This window comes from Maniola jurtina, chromosome 5, assembly GCF_905333055.1.
Source record: "Maniola jurtina chromosome 5, ilManJurt1.1, whole genome shotgun sequence".
NCBI classification, from domain to species: domain Eukaryota; kingdom Metazoa; phylum Arthropoda; class Insecta; order Lepidoptera; family Nymphalidae; genus Maniola; species Maniola jurtina.
Window position 1 is genome coordinate 11712470 of NC_060033.1, and position 20279 is coordinate 11732748.

General features: G+C 36.7%; 1 protein-coding gene and 1 long non-coding RNA gene across 10 annotated transcripts; one reads left to right on the forward strand and one right to left on the reverse strand.

The window, feature by feature from the left end:
* Positions 1-104: 104 nt before the first annotated feature.
* On the forward strand, positions 105-19877 carry LOC123865154 (UDP-glucose 4-epimerase). Of its 9 annotated transcripts, none has more exons than XM_045906021.1 (9): positions 213-299; positions 9905-9948; positions 13959-14093; positions 14963-15083; positions 15846-15959; positions 16266-16445; positions 17092-17205; positions 17505-17676; positions 18158-19877. In XM_045906021.1, the coding sequence occupies exons 3-9, from the start codon at positions 13966-13968 to the stop codon at positions 18391-18393; spliced, it is 1065 nt and encodes a 354-aa protein (XP_045761977.1). In that variant the 5' UTR covers positions 213-299; positions 9905-9948; positions 13959-13965; the 3' UTR covers positions 18394-19877. The 9 variants fall into 9 exon arrangements, with proteins under 9 accessions (XP_045761969.1, XP_045761971.1, XP_045761977.1 ...); XM_045906016.1 differs by lacking the exon at positions 213-299 and adding an exon at positions 6671-7153 and having other exon boundaries at positions 9899-9952; XM_045906019.1 differs by lacking the exons at positions 213-299; positions 9905-9948 and adding exons at positions 6671-7153; positions 11128-11212.
* On the reverse strand, positions 7985-12165 carry LOC123865180. The gene is made up of 3 exons (XR_006795927.1): positions 11476-12165; positions 11278-11360; positions 7985-8325 (listed from the first exon to the last, which is right to left on the reverse strand). It is a non-coding gene; the product is annotated as an uncharacterized LOC123865180 (long non-coding RNA).
* Positions 19878-20279: the final 402 nt, after the last annotated feature.

Below are 20279 nucleotides of genomic sequence, written 5' to 3' on the forward strand. Positions count from 1 at the left end.
ATAATAGATCAAGGCTAGCTAGATCTTTTGGTAGTGATCATAGATCATAGTGACTTACTTTATTTTTTATGGTTCAAACCAGTATAAACCATAGAGTAGGATTATGGTACAAACTTACGTCATTTTGTTTTGTTGTGTCTTTGTAATTCCTACATTCTTTATCCAGTGATCTCGTTAGATGGGTTTGGATTTTCAGTTTTATTAAATACCTATCAATTTTAAAAATGCAGTGTTTCGTGCCTGCCTGTAGTAATACGTTAAAAACACAGTCCGATTCTCCCGGAATTACTTTTCACAGGTATGATTACAAGATACATGCAGCATGCACACTAGGAGTTTATGTATTCTGTGAGCATGCATTGATTACCTACTGTTTTGCCTACTGTAAAAATGTGTAAAACGAGTTCTTGTAATCATCCGTGATCTTTCTGTAATAACTAAAAATATAAACCATTACAATTTCGTACATTGAGAATTTGATTGTTAACTGCTAAGTGAAAAATTAAAATAGCTTGTAGGTATACAGGGTGGTCAAAAAGTCGTGGATCAAACGAAATAGGGAGATAGAGGAGGTCATTTCTAGCAAAAAAAAATTCTACAGCATGGCCATATTTAAATTGCCCTAAGAGTTATGAATATTTTTGGGTTTTTTAACAAAATACCAGATTCTCTTACAATTAGACTAATTAAAAAAAAAAGAGATAAAAAACAATAAAACAAACGATGCTGTGTCATTACTAGATAATGTATCAGCACTACAAACCTTCTATTGAGGCTCTGACTACCAAATTACAAGAGCAATTAATTTTTTTCCAAAACTTTTAAAGCGTTACCAAAAATTAAATGTCACTTTAAAAGCGCACTGTGAAAAAAAAATGTACTACGGAAAAGTGACCCTGTATCAGAAAAACTTGCTGATTTAATGCCAATTTAAATAAGGTATAACACATTACTCTTTGTTTCGTAATTCTGGTATTATAATCGTTTTTTCATATCAAGGTGCAAATTTCAGTAGATTAGTTTACTTCAAAATAATTTTGAAGATTATCATGCTGCTAGTTAAACTGCTAGTTTTTTGTACGTTGGAATGCTAGAAACATCACTGTGCTTGTCACACTTAAAATTTGTGAAAAGAACAGAAACTCTTCACTACCACCACGTGCCAGAACTACCCAGAACGCCCTCTTTTCTAGGAAACAAAAGGATAAAGAAACTATGCCTCTCGTTCACACTAATCATCCTTTCTATTTGCATTGTTGGAATAAGGAAGGATGTGAAAGAGAGGCATAGTTTTTTTATCCTTTTGTTTCCTAGAAAAGAGGGCGTTCTGGGTAGTTCTGGCACGTGGTGGTAGTGAAGAGTTTCTGTTCTTTTCACAAATTTTAAGTGTGACAAACACATTGATGTTTCTAGCATTCCTACGTACAAAAAACTAGCAGTTTAACTAGCAGCATGATAATCTTCAAAATTATTTTGAATTAAACTAATCTACTGAAATTTGCACCTTGATATGAAAAAACGATTATAATACCAGAATTACGAAACAAAGAGTAATGTGTTATACCTCATTTAAATTGGCATTAAATCAGCAAGTTTTTCTGATACAGGGTCACTTTTCCGTAGTACATTTTTTTTTCACAGTGCGCTTTTAAAGTGACATTTAATTTTTGGTAACGCTTTAAAAGTTTTGGAAAAAAATTAATTGCTCTTGTAATTTGGTAGCCAGAGCCTCAATAGAAGGTTTGTAGTGCTGATACATTATCTAGTAATGACACAGCATCGTTTGTTTCATTCTTTTTTATCTCATTTTTTTTAAATTAGTCTAATTGTAAGAGAATCTGGTGTTTTGTTAAAAAACCCAAAAATATTCATAACTCTTAGGGCAATTTAAATATGGCCATGCTGTAGAATTTTTTTTTGCTGGAAATGACCTCCTCTATCTCCCTATTGCGTTTGATCCACGACTTTTTGACCACCCTGTATAGGTTAGGGTGGTCCTTATTCCTAAGAAAAAAAATTTTTTTCTTTAATTTTGCGGGGCACCACGTTATTTGATTATCTACCATTGGAAAGTATTTCAGTATTTTTTTTGAATTTTTTAAATGACATTTAGAGGTCGCTACCAAGGTTTGAATTTTAAATAAAAACTCAAAATCTGTCTTTGTTAGATTCTTTTATTTTTATGGCCGGGACATAAAAAATATTACAAAATTATTGTTGTTGTTATGAATTAAGATATTATGTAGATATTTGAATCATTTATTTTTGAGACACGCATGCGCACAAATCAATTTTTAAGTTACGAATATTATGATGTTAGTGCGCACGTGTGTACGTCTTAAGAGCCCCATTCATGGCAGCGACAACTCGTTGGTGGGTCGAGTTTAAAATAGTGAAATCGTTTCCACAGATGAAGGAAATATAATTATTATAAAGTAAAGTGTGACATGACTTTGTTAATTTTTCAATTTTTTAGTTTCTTATATAGTTTATAAACGCACGAAGTTGCATAATTTGCCCTAAAATAGAGATTTTTCAAGGGTCATAACTTTCAAAATAAATATAATTTTTCTAAATTTATTATTTTAGGGCATGGATAATGGAGAGATATATCGATATGTGGCTTAGTAATAGATCTAGAATAACAAATAATAATAGAATAATAGTCGTAATACGTTGATATGGAGGAGTGCTTATGGCTTATGTTTTTGTTGTATGATCGGTCCAAATCTTGACGCGTCGGTACAGATGAGAGGTCGAGGGGAGGCAGAGGAAGAAGCGATTGTCTATGTGAGCGCGTAAAATGTAATATAAACACCTAAATGAAACCATCATTTGAGCTGTCCTTCAACGCTTTTTGTAAAAATTTTGGCAGCTGGTAGCGACCTCTAAATCTTAACAAAACAAAAACAAAAAAAGCTTATTTCATATTTAGAGGTAAATAATCAAATGAAAAAGTGCCCCGGGAATAATTCAAAAGTCGAAAAATATGGACCAACCTAATATAGGTACCTACTTATGTACATTCATATTTTTTATCGAATATGAAAGCCCACCTGTGCGAAGCCGGTGGGTGAACTAGAACCAAAGTTGTTTTTTTTAAATTCTGGGGGAAACTCTCTCTGGCATAAAAATTAAAAATGTCTGTGCAGATGTACCAACCACCTTTGTATCAAATTTTGTAAAAATTGCTTAAACTGGGCCATAAAAAGCGAGCAGACAGATCATTTATAATATCAGTATGGACATGGACCTTTACTTTGTTTTTATTAGTATTGTTGTCATCAATAGCATTTTTTCGATAAAATAATTTCATTTCTTGATTAACTTTTCGTACTTATCCATATTATAATTACATGTAGTTGAATATGAAAATGAATAATGCAATTCCATACCATACATTCTCATATTTTCTATGCTATGACTGTTACAGGTTTCCCGCCTCACCCAGAGTCCGCGCGGCCTGGCTCCAAGCTCTCGGTAAACAAGGATCTCGTTTGCCACGTGGCGCTGTAGTTTGCTCACAGCATTTCCTGACCGATGACTTCTGTGAAACAAGGAGTGGGTTGAAGAAAATTCGGCTCGGAGCTATTCCTTTTGTGCTAAATGACATAGAGTCGTCTGACGAAAATCAGAAACCAACAGATGAACACAAACAGGCAGAAATAGACATTGTACATGAGGTACTAGACACTATTAAAATAAAAAATGAACAATCATATGAGGTTATTTATGCTATGGATAGTGAGACACTTTCTAAACAGGAAGCTTTAGATCAGGAAGTTACGGAGCTAAATTTCTATGATGCAAACTTTGATGTGATTAAAAATGAGATATATGAAAATAGTTTAGAAATAAAAAATAGTAACAGAAAAGAGGCTCTATCTGCAACAAATTCAAGTCCAAGTACTGAGATGCTGGAATTACAAGAAAGTGAAAAAAAGGGTATGAGTTTAGAAACTCACTCAACTGCACATAGTGATAAAGCGGAACTAGAAAATGTTACTGCATCAAAGGGTTGTAATGAAAACAAAAGTCGATCATTTCAATTTATCAGCAGGAATAGTAAGAGAAATCTGTATGTGTGTGATATTTGTCATCAGACTAGTAAAATTAAAACTAGTCTCATTCATCATATTATGAGAGCTCACACTGGGGAAAAGCCGTTATCCTGTGCGCACTGTCAATACAAATGTGTGGATAAGGGGTCCTTAACATCGCACTTGAGGAAGCACACTGGTGAAAAATCATATCTTTGTAATATTTGCAGTAAAAAGTTTGCACATCAATCAAATTTGGTCACTCATAGGAGGATACACACTGGAGAGAAACCTTATGCATGTGAGCTATGTGATTTTAAAACTGGATCTTGCAGTCAAATAATTAAGCACATGCAATGTCACAATCTTGAAAAACCTTATCGTTGCAATGTGTGCCAGGCTCAATTAAAAACAAAATCTACTTTAAGGAGGCACAAGAGAATTCACACTGGGGTCAAACCCTTTTCTTGTGACTATTGTGAATATAAATGTGTAAAGAAATATTCCTTGATTCCACACATAAGAAAACACACTGGAGAGAAACCGTACTTGTGTAAGATTTGTCCATATAAATTTTCAAGTAGGTCTGGTTTAACTTTGCACATGCGTACTCACACTGGGGAGAGAGCTTACTCATGTCAGCATTGTCATTCTAAGTTTTCGAGAAACAGTGCTTTGAATATACACATGCGTATTCACACCGGCGAAAAGCCTTATCCTTGTAAATATTGTGACTTACGATGTTCAACAACAAGTGACCTCAAAATTCATACAAGGATTCATACTGGCGAAAAACCGTATCACTGTAAGCATTGTGAATATAAATGCGCAAGCTCAAGTTCCTTAAGAACCCATATGAGTGTACATACAAGAGACAAGCCTTTTGCGTGTCAGCATTGTTCTGTAAGATTTGCACATAAATCTGGACTAAACACTCACATGAAAATTCACACTGGGGAGAAACCTCATTCTTGCAAAGTGTGCGACTATAAATGTTCATCGAAGTGCGTTTTAAAGAATCATATTAAGGGGGTACACAACAGGGAAAAACCTTTTCACTGTAACTATTGTCCGTATAAATCAACACAGAAACACGCTTTAGTGTATCATATAAGAACTCACACTGGCGAGAAACCGTATTCCTGTCGGCTTTGTGACTTTAAAAGTTCATGTAAAAAAGGTGTAGAGCTTCACACCAGGACTCACACCGGCGAGAAACCTTATCGTTGCAATGTTTGCCATTATAAATTTGCTACAAATTCCAGTTTCAAGAGGCATATGAGAACTCACACTGGGGAAAAACCTTACACTTGCGATTTATGTCAAAATAAATTTTCGAGGAAAAGCGATGTTAGAACACACATTATGATGGCTCACGATGGCAAGAAACCTTATCGTTGCAATGTTTGTCATTGTGAGTTTACAACTAACGCAGTTTTGAAGAAGCATATGCTGACTCACACTAGGACGGGACCTTATTCTTGCGAAATTTGTCAAAAAAAATTTACAAAGAAAATCGATATAAGAACACATATGAGGACGCACACATTCTAGTATCTGAGAGAGAGAAAGAATGTGACAATCGACAATACATTTAATTGTATTCTAGTCAGCATTTAATATCAATTTACAAAAATAAAAGCTAGAAAATTTTAAAATAGGTACTTATAAAAATGTTCTAAACCTTTACTGACATGATTTACCTACTTAATTAAGTTTGGCCTATTGAATGAGGTAAGTATTGATGTTTAATTTAATTAAGATATTGTGAAAAATATTTTTTTTTTTTTGTAGATAAGTTTGTAACTACTTAATTATACTTAATTTAAATAAAATGTTGAATTTAATCTTTTATCTCTCAATTCATTTTTTTTTTTTGTTTTTGGTATGATTGTTACGCGATTACTCCGCCAAATGTGAACCGATTTTGATAATTTTGTTTTGTAGGGCATACTTTAGAAGTAGTCCCATTTTAGTTTGCTGAAGATCTGATTAATGTCTTCGGAGATGGAAAACAGAACTCTTCAATGGATAATAGTAAATAGCTCGCGATCAGTGTAATAGCTTAGTAAACGGTAGATTTTTAACCAGGCACAGTGGAGCCACTAAAAATTGTGGAACAAAAAATTTACAAAAAACTTTTTTTTTTTTTTTCTTTAATCTGGCTTTACTCTGATTAGCCAATGTCAAGTTTGTGATATTTTTAAGTTATTGATTTTATACAAGTATGGACTCCATCTGCGCCGGCGCCCGCCGACATACGCGCGGCGCCCCTTTAGAGCGCTTCCCAGTCAGTTCTACCACCAACTAACACAAAAACCAGCCACTCTTAACAAAAAAAACACTCCAAACAAGCACAGCACGCGCGCCAGCAAACGCCATCGCAGACGAAGTCCTTACAAAAAAGTAAAAACTGTACTTCTAACATTTTACTATAAAGTATAACAATGTTACCCGTGCTCACTACCTATACCTTGAAACAAAGTACTCTGTGACCTTGAACAAAATATCAATCCGTAGACAGAATACTCTGTCTTATGTCTACCATCTGTCTACTACGTAGGTATCAATCTGGGACTGTCATGTCAGCCGCGCTTATCCAATAGCGAAATGGACAAAACATGGTTTGTTTCTGTGGTTTGTTTACATTACAATTGATTTCCATCGATTTCCATTTTACTGTTTCCACATAATATTCTCTTTGCAAAGAGTATGTAATCACTACGTTGTGTTTGGATTTCCATTCCATTTGCCCCGTAGGCATGGTAGGTGATTTTATCTGACTGATTATATTCTCTTTATTTCCTGTCGATCTCATGCATAAAAGATGTATTTTTCTTAATATGTACGGTTTTAAATTTTTCTCTCCATTTAAAGTACATTATTTTCGTCGAGATCAAATCGTTTCATTATTTTTTTGCTAAATGACGATGAAAATTGAATAGTTCAACTCAGTCAGCGATATAATTGGAATATTCAACAACTTCAACAATTGGATAATATGTTTTCTATGTAGAGAATGTAATGTATAAACAAACCGTAAAGACAGATAATACACGTGAATACTGCGGAGTATCTACTATGAGTGGAAAAATTTAACCGATGGGCAGCAGGTAAGCTGATATTATTTTATTCATTCAGTTATTAATTATTATTTAACAATTTGGGGTTGCTATAGAATGAGTCATCATCAATTTGATTTAAGGGGGGCTGAAGGAAACTAGGGGAGGTGGGTCCTGAAATCTTGGTTAAAATTTCACACTGAGGAAATCATTTTTTTTTTTTCAAAATTTCTTAGGTAAGTATGTAAAATACTATTTTTGATTTGTCACACATTATTTACTTTTATTTTGTTCTTTAAGTCTGTGAAAATGAATGAGGACACATAAGTATTATATATTTGTGTTCTAACCTTAGTCAGGTGTTGGCAAATATAATATTGACTAGATGATGACTGCTGGATTGCCCACATAGACTTAGGTTTTTAAAAACCCTGTGGGAACTTTTGTTATTCCAGGACAAAAGTAGCCTATCCATAATAGCCTGTCCCCGGGATGCAAGATATATCTGTCATAAAACATTTAAACGGATGCATTACATTTAAGAATGCAATTCCTTATAGCATTAGGATTGAGGAGTTGGGTCCTCGAGGTCAACAACAAAGTCTTTACTTGGTAAAGATCCCTTCAATGTATCAATTTATAACTGACGATAGTTTTTAAATCGGTTCAGATATCTCTGAGATAGGTAGGAAAACACAACTTCTTTTTTGAAAGTTGGTTAAAAAGTAGCCTATGTTACTCTCTGATTAATCTTCTTGTCTGTGAAAGTCCCGTCAAAATCGGTTCAGCCGTTCTGAAGATTAGCCCATTCAAAGTTCAAACAGTAACGTTCAAATAACCATATGATCTTAATATGAGGTAGTTATTTTGAAATTACAGACAGACACTTCAATTTTATTTATTAGTATAGATTTATTACATTTATCAATTACACTAACTACAGTTGCAGCGCGAAATAACCACTGTCCAGTGAATATTAATGAATTATTATCAAAATAGTACTCATGTTTTCTATAGTGGATTATTTAAAATTTTTGATAAACATTAAAAATTTTATATCTCTGTAAATACATGTCTCAGCGACTTGTAATTACAGATTTATAAAGTGCTAATGAACCTCTTTCCAGTGAAATTTAATAGATTGTTAAAGTTTAAGGGTGTCTGGTAGGGGGTATCTCCCAAAGCCTGATGATCCTAGCTTCATAGTCGCTAATCGTTCCTCCCTGTAATGAAGACAATATGCAGACAAACTTTAAGATTTTAAATATATTATATATAAAATAACGAAGGTTTGGCCCTCCCGTGCTCTCTCTCTATTAGGGTTCCGTGCTCGAAGGGTGCAACCAAGACCATATTACTATGCTTCCGCTATGTATCCCTCTGCCTGTTTGGTTTTATCTAATGAACCATAACAAGTAGAGAGTTTAAATTTTAGTGGGATTTCTCAACAAATAATAAAAATTTCAAAATGTCCACCATGCACATTAAAAAAAATTAAAAGTGTTGTATTTTGTACGATTGTATTTAATCCTTTCTGTGCCAGTTCGACTCGCACTTTACTCGTCTTATTAGGGTTCCATACCTCAAAAGGAAAAAAGGGACCCTTATGGGATCACTTCATTGTCTATCTGTCTGTTCGTCTGTCGTGTCTGTCAATAAAACCTATAAGGTATTTCCCATTGACCTTGAAAAATGAAATTTGGCAGGCACTCGTAGGTAGGTCTTATAACACAAGTAAAGGAAAAAATCCGAAAATCGTGAATTTGTGTTTTAAGATCAAATCTCTTTTTCCGCCTAAATATTTTTTTTATATGTACAGAAATCAAATTGAAAAATTGAACACATTTTTTTTAGATAAAGCCTTATCGAATAATTCTATTATCGAAAACAATTTATAAAAGACTAATCCAGTTTCAATTTAATCTTTAACATTGTTCTGCAATTAATAAACACGATTTTGCTTAGCAGGTACCTACTTTCTTTCGAAAATGAATACTTAAAGCAAATGTACCTATATAAAAAGTGCCACTTTATGTTTGTCTGCCACTTCCAACAATGAGGGAATAATCAGTCAATTGCATATCAATATAAGCTTGTATCATGGTTCATCACTCTGCGAGTTTGTCAGCATGTAGGTACACGCTTATCTTAATAACTACCTACTGACTGGATTTTAGGGCGCCGTACCTCAATAGAAAAACTCTACCTACTAATTGGATTTGTAGGGTGCCGTTCCTCTAAAGGAAAAACGGAACCCTTATAGGATCACTTTGTTGTCTCTCTGTCTGTCTGTCGTGGCTGTCAAGAAAACCTATAGGGTACTTCCCGTTGACCTAAGCAGGTACGTAGCTCTTTTAGCAAAAGTAAAGGAATAAATCCGAAAACAGTGAATTTGTGGTTACCTCACAGAAAAAAAAATTAAAATGTGTTTCAATTTTCAAAGTCAGATAACTGTACCAAGTGGGGTATCATATAAAAGGGCTTTACTTGTACATTCTAAAACAGATTTTTATTTATTTTAAAGCATAAAAGTTTTTGATTTATCGTGAAAAATGTCGGAAAAATACCCGAGTGCGGAACCGTCCAAGCGCGAGTCTGACTCGCACTTGGCTGGTTTTTACGCATTATAATAATTTATTCTACCCATGCGAATCTGTGGCGGGTCGCTAGTTATAGTAAATATCACGAAGGTCGGGCTAGTATAACGAATTACAAAACTATAATATGGCACTCGACGACTTAGATACAAGCTATGATAATGTAATCTCCTCGTAATACATTTTGATAACTCGGCAGCGGCACCGGCAGTGACCCGGCGGGCATTGGCAGTGACGCGCGCGGGACAAGTCAGTAGGTAGGTACTTATTCCATATTTTCATGCATGATTTCATATTTTTTTTAATTATTTATTCTTGTATTATATACTTTACTAGTTATATGATGACAGTTAGCTAAGCTGATTCCTAGTTCCATAGGTAGGATTTTGATGTTTTGTTTTTCGTTTTTTAATGTATTATTTAAAATAATATATAAAATAATTATAGAAACCTTTTGAAGCGTGGAAATTATTTTTTTATAAATTATTATTATTAAACCATATGATGTAGGTAACTACTAGGTACCTATGATATCTACACATGATGTCCAGTAAAACGTTACGGTCTCTACACACTCTCTTTGAACACCTATGGGCAAAAGGGTCCGTTTTTGAGCTATTGATCGATTCTTGTTTCTTTTAAAATTAGGTTTTAACCTCCCAGTGTGCCTGGGTGCTGCTGGTTTCTTTTGTAGTCATCCGAGGGGAAGGGCAGTACTCGGGCCGGTGCACCCCGGTAACATGGCTAACAATTTCTCTTCGATCATATTGTTGGCTATGGCTAATGACCTGGCAGAGGGGGAAGTTTTTCCGCGTGTCCCTCTGACTAGCAGAGGACACAGTGGATGAAGGCGAGGGCCGGGATGCAGGCGACGTGGGTGGGATCGCCGCCTGCCGCCTTGGCAGGGGGACTCCGGGTGATTGGTCTGTTGTCGCCCGTTGAGTCCCCGGGTTGGGAGGCGCACTTCATTGGTGCGCCTCAGACGTGGAATTAGGGAACCTCGCGAGTGGGTCCCCGGAGGAGGATCGGCCTCGGCCGATGTCGCTGGCTGGGTCGCGGTTGATTGCTTCGGTGTTCCCGTGACCCAGTCACCAGGCGACGCGCAAGGGCGCCGCTGGGGTTTAGGGGGTATTCCGGTCGCCTCTCGGCCGGTGAGTCCCACATACCCTCCCCCAGCTGGCTGGCTGGCTGGTTGGTCCACGGCTGGCTGACTGGCTTCCGGGGAGGGATGCGTAAATGCATTCCCCAGCGATAAAAAAAGGTTCTAAGTGGCAGACATCTCAATTAATTATAATAATTATTATTGTGAGTACTAAAATAAAAATAATCCTTATAGGTTCGGCCTCCGGTAAGGGCTCCGAAACTGTATCGGTTTCATAATTTCTATTTTGTTACTTTGCCAAAAATGCTATTATTATTTTTCTACAGGTTTTGGAACTGCGCGGGATACCGTCTTGCAGTCCACACGCACGCACTTAACTGCGCAAACTGGTTTGTGCAGGCAAGCTCTCAGGTAAGACGGAGCGTGTAGCCGCAGCTTTAGGATCTGTTAGTTCAGTTTAGAGATTGCGTATTAACCTTATTAGCTCCAATTGGCTTATTACGTGACTGCTATAAGGTCACCAATGACCATGTCTTTCCGTTGGCGGGGACTATCCAATCTACAAAATATACCACCAAAGTTTTATACTGACTATATTCATCTAACAAAAATTTTATTAGCACGTAACGAGCCAAACACTAAAGCTAAAAGCGAAAGTTTTAAATTTTTGTTACCGGTCTTCCATAAGAATGCAGTTTTTTAATAAGCTACATGAGGGCTGTACTTGGACTGCAAGCCGATTGTAAAGTTAGAGTTTTGATGTCTATGAAACGGTAGCCAAGCAGTAAAAAACGAAGTCATAAATTTTTACCATATCTACTAGTAAAGTAGGAATTTAATCAATGATTGCAACAATAATATAATTACAACCTATCATAAAGTTAACAAAGTTATAAATATTTTGCTTATAATATTATAGGTTTAATGTCAAACAAGAGTAGGTACTAAATAGGCTATCTTTTATTAGTCCATAATAATTCAATGTTATAATCTAGGTGCTATTTAAATTAGAACCTAGGTAGGTATGATTAGTTAGGAAGGAATATTAAATTAAAAACTTATGGTGTTATTAGCATTTAACTATTAAGTGCTAAATATTAGCATCAATAAATAATTTATTGTTGAAAAGATAATATAAATAAATAGGCAGAGCACTTGAAACAAATTAACCTAATAAAATAGATATCGAATAATTTAATATATAATTAGTACTTGAAAGTGAAAAAGAAATTAATTCCCATATAAACACCAACCTACGTAGTTAACTGTGCTGAAAGTGTAGGTGAGTCAAGATAAGAAACAAGTACTATCGCTCTAAATTTTTATTTTTAAGTACTGTTTTTTAATTAATTAATTAAAAAGAATTACATAATTACTTATTGTACCTACTGTTACTTAATTAACGAATTATAATAATGCAATTAAAACAATTTCCATTTCCTTTATAACTCGTACCTACCTACTTAGAAACCGTGTTAAAGAATAAACGATATTATACATATTATCTACTTAGTTCTACGTACCGAAAATACTTAGGCAAAATATACCTACATAATGTTATTCCTAAACTCAACAATGTACATTGCCGGTCACAGCTGTAAATTCTTAATCGTATTTTATGGTTTAAACCATGAAATCTTGCAACAAATTGCATAGGTTACTATGCGAAACACGGGGAGCAATTTTCAACTCTCTGGCGCTTGTAATAGAATTTAGATTGGAAACTAAAACATTCAGGTTTATATGAAACGGATGTTATGTGTTTTCAAGACATACCTATACTGAAAATGTTTTATAAACAGATTACGCAATTCCGCAACCTGGCTTCGCACGAGTGTGTTTTGTTGTTGCACGAATTTGCCAGGAACCGGGTATTTGCGCGAGTATAGATAAGCACAAAACCCTTTGTTTATATTTACCTAATAAAATGATTTATTATTAATACCTGTATACTATTAATACGTACGTCTGAGGCGACCTGTTTATTGTATGGTCCAAGGTAGGGAAAAAGATCATGACCTGAAGAGTAGACCACTCGAACAGAAAAAATTCAAGATGGCGGAATTTATTTTTCCATACAAAAATATAAGCCCGAATATTGAAGAGACTACAAATTGGGAACTATGCAAGATTTTCATACGGTTCGTTTTAAAAAAAAATTATGGAAGAAAAATATGGAGGGAGATGATGATCAAGGGTTTGGAAGATGGGTAAGGAGCGCGGCCAGGGTGTTAAAGATAGGTGCTCAAACAAAAAATACTCGAAACCTCATCCAGTTGGCAGTGAGCTGAAAGAAAATCCAAAATGGCGGATCAAGGTCGCTGTTATACAGATCTCAGAAAGTAATAAAGATGGAAGAGTGGTGTTTCGGTAGGAAATGATCAGGGCCAGAAAGTCTGCTTGATGAGCAGAAAAAATGAAGATGGTGAAATCTATTGTTCCATAATATGAGAGATATGACAACCAAACTATTAATAAAAATATCTAATTTTGAAAAACCAACTCCATGTTCGCGGACCACTTTAGTGGTCCACGCACCCACGCGCCCTACTAGTTATAAATCATATTTGCCGCGCCGCGCCGCATTGCACAGCGCAGCTCAAGTGCGTAGTGTTGCAACTTCTGACAAATAAATGTCGCAATAATTTATACATACTTATCTGTATTGGAGAAAGGTAAAATAAAGAAAATACAAACCTATTGCTCAATTACATAATAATATAGGTACACAACACACTGTACAGTACACACTCGGACGATAAAACGGACGTTAGGCACATACACATACTACATACCTACACGTTATTGTGCACTTAAAACAAATAGGTCATAATATTGCGTGCGTAATCTAACTATTTACAATTTCACGGTGATCACACTTCACACTAATGTGTGTGTGTGTATGTTTGTTACTCCTTCACGCAAAAACCACTGAACGGATTTGGCTGAAATTCGGAATGGACATAGATAATATCCTGGATTAGCACATAGGCTACTTTTTATCCCGGAAAACCAAAGAGTTCTCCCGGGATTTCGAAAAACCTAAATCCACGCGGACGAAGTCGCGGGCGTCAGCTAGTATTACATACATACATCATGAACGAATACATTGAAAGATCTACTTATAAATATCTGGAATAACCCTTCCTTGTTACAGAACAATCATGGCACCGGCGATATTAGTGACGGGTGGCGCGGGTTACGTCGGCTCACACACGGTCATGGCGCTGCTAGAGCGGGAAGACACCACGCACGAGATTGTGGTGGTCGACAACCTCATCAACGCTTATAGGTAAAAACTTGTTTTTTTTTATGTGGAGGAGGAAAATCCTCATAGATACCATCTGGCATGCCCGACTCTACTGCAGGGTGTTTCGCATTTATTTATTTTTGGATTGAGTATGCTGTGTAGGCCCTACTGGCAACTACAGCGTCGCGGGGTGGGGTGGCGAGAGCGAATCTTCGCCTGGTGATGAGCCTAGGTCTTGAAGAAATAATTGGAGAGGTCAGGGGGGCAACGTCCTCCTAAGGGCGCCTCCTCTGAGGCTCAGATCACGGCTTAGGATAGCGTTGGGATGGGTGGGTTGGTTGGACTGGTTAGGCCGTGTCGTGAGTCCACGTCCGGGTGACGTTAGAAATCGGCGACCTCGTCTTCGCCGGTGCTGTGATAAGGTTGAGTTTGCGTGTTGTCGTACAAAATAAGGTGCATTAAAGGTTATGATTTGATCGTCGGGTTCGTTAAGGACGTGCTCAGGACGTCTTTAGGGGAGGGGGGGGGGGGGGGGGGTGTCTTCGATGTCTCCGCTCACGGCTACCCGGTTTTTAAAGTGTGGTTCTTTGTCTCCCATTCATCTTCTCGCGTTTTTATGATGTGTTTGATTAGCTTAGCGTACTTTTCTCATTCTTCCTCATTCCTCAGCATTCTGGGTATCAGGTTCTTGGGATTTAATTTATCTTCCTTCCCATTTGCTAGGAGTAAGTTTCTTCTCTGTTCAGATAAAATTTTGCTTGTAGATCAATAACAATTGAACGAACGAATTTTGCCCAACGTCGTTACTCTATAGATTGATAACGATGACGACAAAACCCAGTGATTCTTATAGTCCATTTTGTTTTGCCTGTGTGATTTTCTGCGTCTATCACAAGTACGTTTGATTACAGAGCTGATGGCGAAAAGAAACCAGAGCCACTAAAGAGGATAGAAGAAATGACAGGCAGAAAGATTCACTTTTATGACGTGGACATCAGAGATCGCGAGGGACTGAATAGAATTTTCGAAAATGTGAGTTTGTGTCAAATATTTCGTCCTTGTCAAGACAAAATCAATCAATCAAAATTCAAACCTAAACGCAAACTATCCGATACATTCACATTCTGTCGCCTCCCGCGCACTGGGCGACCATGGTCGCAGCGATCAACGTTTTTCGTTGTATATTCAACAACGTTAGAGGTGGGTGCCTGGGATCGACCACCCGATCTTCGATTAGTAGGCGGGCGTCCTAACCACTAGGCTATCACAGCTGTGCTTTTTAGGGGTTCCGTACCACAGAAGGAAAAACTGAACCCTTATAGGATTACTTTGTTGTCTGTCTGTCTGTCAAGAAACCTATAGGGTACTTTCCGTTGACCTAGAATCATAAGATTTGGTAGGTAGATATGTAGGTCTTATAGCACAAGTACAGGAATAAATCTGAAAACCCCGAATTTGTGGTGACATATAAAACCGGCCAAGTGCGAGCCTGACCCACACTTGGCCGGTTTTATCACACTAATATTATAAAGGCGAAAGTTTGTGTGTTTGTGTGTGTGTGTGTGTGTGTGTATGTTTGTTTGTTTGTTACTCCTTCACGCAAAAACTACTGGACGGATTTGGCTGAAATTTGGAATGGAGATAGATAATATCCTGGATTAGCACATAGGCTACTTTTTATCCCGGAAAATCAAAGAGTTCCCACGGGATTTAAAAAATCTAAATCCACGCGGGTGAAGTTGCGGGCATCGGCTAGTATTGTATACGTCAGAGAAAATAATGTTTTTGTTCCAGCACAGCATAGACTGCGTGATCCACTTCGCAGCGCTCAAAGCGGTGGGCGAGTCCGTTCAGAAGCCGCTGGAGTACTACCAGGCCAACATAGCGGGCACCTGCACACTGTTTGAGGTGAATCTTCATCACAATCTAGATAACTGTGTTCTTTAAGAATTACTAGTAGCATGGGCCATTAGATCTAGTTATGTTGCGTTACATTGTTCAGTTATTTTTGTCTATGATTGCCTCTGGTAAAGGTATGCATATTATGTTTCATTCAAAATAAGTCAAATAAACTGTAATATTTAAATTAAAACTGGTCGTTCAAGCCGAATATTATTGTATATTGATTGCAAGTATTACTTTTAGTATAACAGAAAACTTGAGAAATATTGATCCTTCGGCCGGATATTTAAAAATATTTTGTTTTACTCCAAGGCGATGCGCAAACACGGGGTATACAAGCTAGTGTACAGTTCGTCGTGCACCGTGTACGGGGAGCCAGAGAAACTGCCCTTAGACGAAGGGCACCCCACCGGGCAGGGCATCGCAAGCCCTTACGGCCGGTCCAAGTTCTTCTGTGAAGAGATCATGAAGGATCTGTGCAGGAGCGATCAGGTACGTGATTGGTCATGTTTTTTTGCGTTCCGTATCCCAAAACATGCGTTGAGAGCTGTGGGTCTTATAAGTGGGAGGTCCTGGGTTCGTCTCCTGGCAGGGGCAAATTGGGAATTTATAATTTCTTAATTATCTCTGGTCTGGTGGGAGGCTTCGGCCATGGCTAGTTACCGGCAAAACCATGCCGCCAAGCGATTAATCGTTACGGTACGATGCGGCGTAAAAACCAATCAAAAAGAAAAAAGGAACCCTTATAGGATCACTTTGTTATCTGTCTATCGGTCCTTGAAGACCCTTTTGCTAAGGAACGCGTGGAGACATAAAGTTGAAATTAATATCAATTATTTAAGTCTACGATCCATTTTTTCAGTCAGCTTTTCCTTTTATTGAATAGACTAGTTTGTGCCCGCGACTTCGTCCGTGTTGACTACATAAATTTCAAACTCCTATTTTGCCCCTTAGGGGTTGAATTTTTTTAAAATCCTTTCTCAGTGGATGTCTACGTCATAATAGATAACTGCATGCCTTTCATGCCTATTCGTCCAGTGGTTTGAGACGTTCGGAGCGTAGAGTGGTTTGAGTGAGAGTGAATCTTCTCGTTTTATATATTTAAGAAGATAACATAATAAATATTATGATTTGACAGAAATGGATGGTGATATCGCTCCGATACTTCAACCCGGTGGGTGCGCACCGCAGCGGACGCATCGGGGAAGACCCTGCCGGTCTACCCAACAATCTCATGCCGTTTATAGCACAGGTACGATTATCATCTAAATCTAGTGCTATCCTTTTCTGCACGGACCATTATAAAAGAGACAGCGATAGATTTAAATTTACCATTTGAGTTTTTGTACAGCTCAAATCGCTGATTCTAGAAACATTGCATGTACTTTTCACGGCCCATCCGCTGAACCCATGCTGACGAAACTTGGTACAGAAATAGCTTGAATCCCGGAGATATTAAAGCAATAGACCTAGACATTAGTGTCACGCACACTAAAACAATGTATGCGTATGCACTCATCTGTAACTTTCCTATATTTTGTACTATTTCAGGTAGCGGTAGGCCGTCTAAAAGAACTGATGGTTTTCGGTAACGACTACCCCACAGCCGACGGCACGGGAGTGAGGGACTACATACACGTGCAGGATCTCGCTGATGGACACGTCAAAGCGATCAAGCTATTCCAACAACCGGGCTTTAGCGGCTTCCATGCGGTTAACTTAGGTAAGAGTAATGCTGTTGGAGTAGTGACAGGTAGTGACTGCTGCAGTGAGGGACTACATACACGTTCAATATCTCGCTTATGAACCCGTCAAAACGATCAAGCTGCCGAATATATGAAACAGCTGGTTAATGTGTGGAAGATTTTATTCGGATTTTAACATAAAAATTTCTAAGCCAAAATATTTCGTCGTGTTTGTATCAATTAAAATTCAAAATATTTTTATCCAATTAGACTTTTACAAGTACTTTTGAATCGTCTACCACTGGTTAGGAATGCCTTTCCTACTGACAAGAACCAGCAAGAAACTCAGCGGTTGCTCTTTTCAAAGATTTGATATACAATATTATGCCATGTATAAAAGTAATTGAAGTTTCCAATTCAGATCCTTGGTAGTGGAAAATTTAAAACAGTCCTCAAAAAATATTCCCCATCAGTTCTTGCTGATTGGTGTGTTTCCTGCATTTTTTGAATTACCTTCAGGTACAGGCACTGGCTACTCTGTCCTCCAAATGGTGAAAGCATTCGAAAAGGCTAGTGGGCGGAAAATTCCATACAAAATAGTAGGCCGTCGAGCGGGTGATATCGCGGCGAACTACGCAGACGTCTCGCTCTCGCACCGCCTTCTAGGCTGGCGAGCGACAAGGACGCTAGATGACATGTGCCAAGACACGTGGCGATGGCAAAGTGCTAATCCTGAGGGGTTCCAGAAAAGTTAATGACTGATAATGGAAGGCATTTGATTGTAAGTTTTTATGGTTTTATAAATAAAACATGTTAAGTTTTCGTTAAATTCTACCTGATACCATGGACGTATATTAGAAGTAAATGGAATATACCAAACCGAACCGAAAAGAGCATAATATTAAAGCAAGACCATCATATAAAATTTCTAAATGCTATTTAGAAATTGTAACGTATTAATAAGCTTTATTTATACGACCCTTTTTACGATACGTTTATCTGTACGTCTAACTGTGTAAAATTATAAAAAAAATGCCAACTTGTTTAGTTAATAACTGGCAACTCTGTTGCAAATTAGCACATGATAGGTTTTTTTACCAAATAGCCTTGTTACCAAAATTCTAGTGTTAAAAAAAAGTTATATTTACAAAGTAGTTGCAAAAAAAATTGTTAACCTACTAGTTTTAATACTGTATTTTATTTTTCAAAGGGTAACATATCAATGGTGTACTGGCAAAATGCCCTTTCTCAAAATTCTGATGATTTCATACTGTTTCATATTCCGCAGTGCAACAAAAATTTGAAAGCTCGAACACTAGCCTCCACCTGCACTGGCAGGCGTCTACAATCACTATTTAGCTGAAGGAAACAAATTTTTTCCTTCATCCTGTAAGGTTGTTGAAATCGAGATAGTACTGGTTGCCAGTTCCCAGTCGGTATTTAAAACTGTGTTGCATTTTATTAAGAAACGACAAAAATTTGTTTTGTCAAAGTACTATTTTTGACTGTATTTATCTTATTAGTCGCTTTTGAGTTTTAATAATTGTATTATGTTAAATATCACGAAAATTAAAAAAATCGCATTTAATTTTACATATTTTACAGCATGAAGGGTTATGAACTTTCCACAATACAATCGAATGAAAAGCTACTTTTATTGTTCCTATTATATTTGTGTTGCCATATTATTTTTATATTTTACTGTGTACTAAGTATTTTAGTAATATTATACACGACCAAAGCAATTTCCAAAAAGTAGTTTAGTGACATTCAGTGATTGCTTTATTTTGTTAGTTATTCACTGTAAGTTTATCAACTGTTGAATTTTAAATTATTGTCGTTGAACGATCTCGGTTGATATAATTACATCTGACATCATATTGAGAAGTTTAAAGTTTTTCACAATATTTCAGACACTGGGGTGTCCTCTACAGAGTTAAAAACGCACTCCTAAGATAATTATTTATTAAAGGCTATTGAAGCAAGTCTAGTAGACGGGTGGACTAATAATAATTTTATTGTATTCCTACAATGTTGCCATTCCAAAAAATGCATTTTATTACCAAAAAATTCCAAATATTTTTTATTTTAGGTTTCTAAAATATAATTAAAGGTATTCTATTATTTATGTGGTGCTATTTATTTTTATAAATTTAATAGAAAACAATTCGAATATGTATATTGTAAGTTGTATATTGCAAATTGTTACGGTGATAGAAATAAACATCGTTTATTTATATGGCGTTGTTTTATTTATAGTCTATAATTCCCAGAGATAATTCCTCGACTCTTTTTTTTTTTCTTTAAATCTGGCTTTACTCTGATTAGCCAATGTCAAGTTTGTGATATTTTCAAGTTATTGAATTTATACAAGTATGGACTCCGTCTGCGCCGGCGCCCGCCAACATATGCGCGGCGCCCCTTTAGAGCGCTTCCCAGTCAGTTCCACCACCAAAAAACACCAACTAACACAAAAACCAGCCACTCTTAACAAAAAAAAAACACTCCAAACAAGCACAGCACGCGCGCCAGCAAACGCCATCGCGGACGAAGTCCCCTCGATTCTTCACTTTTAAATTTGAATAAATGTCATTTGATCTGTGGACTAATTTTCCAATTTTAATTGACTACATTAAAATCA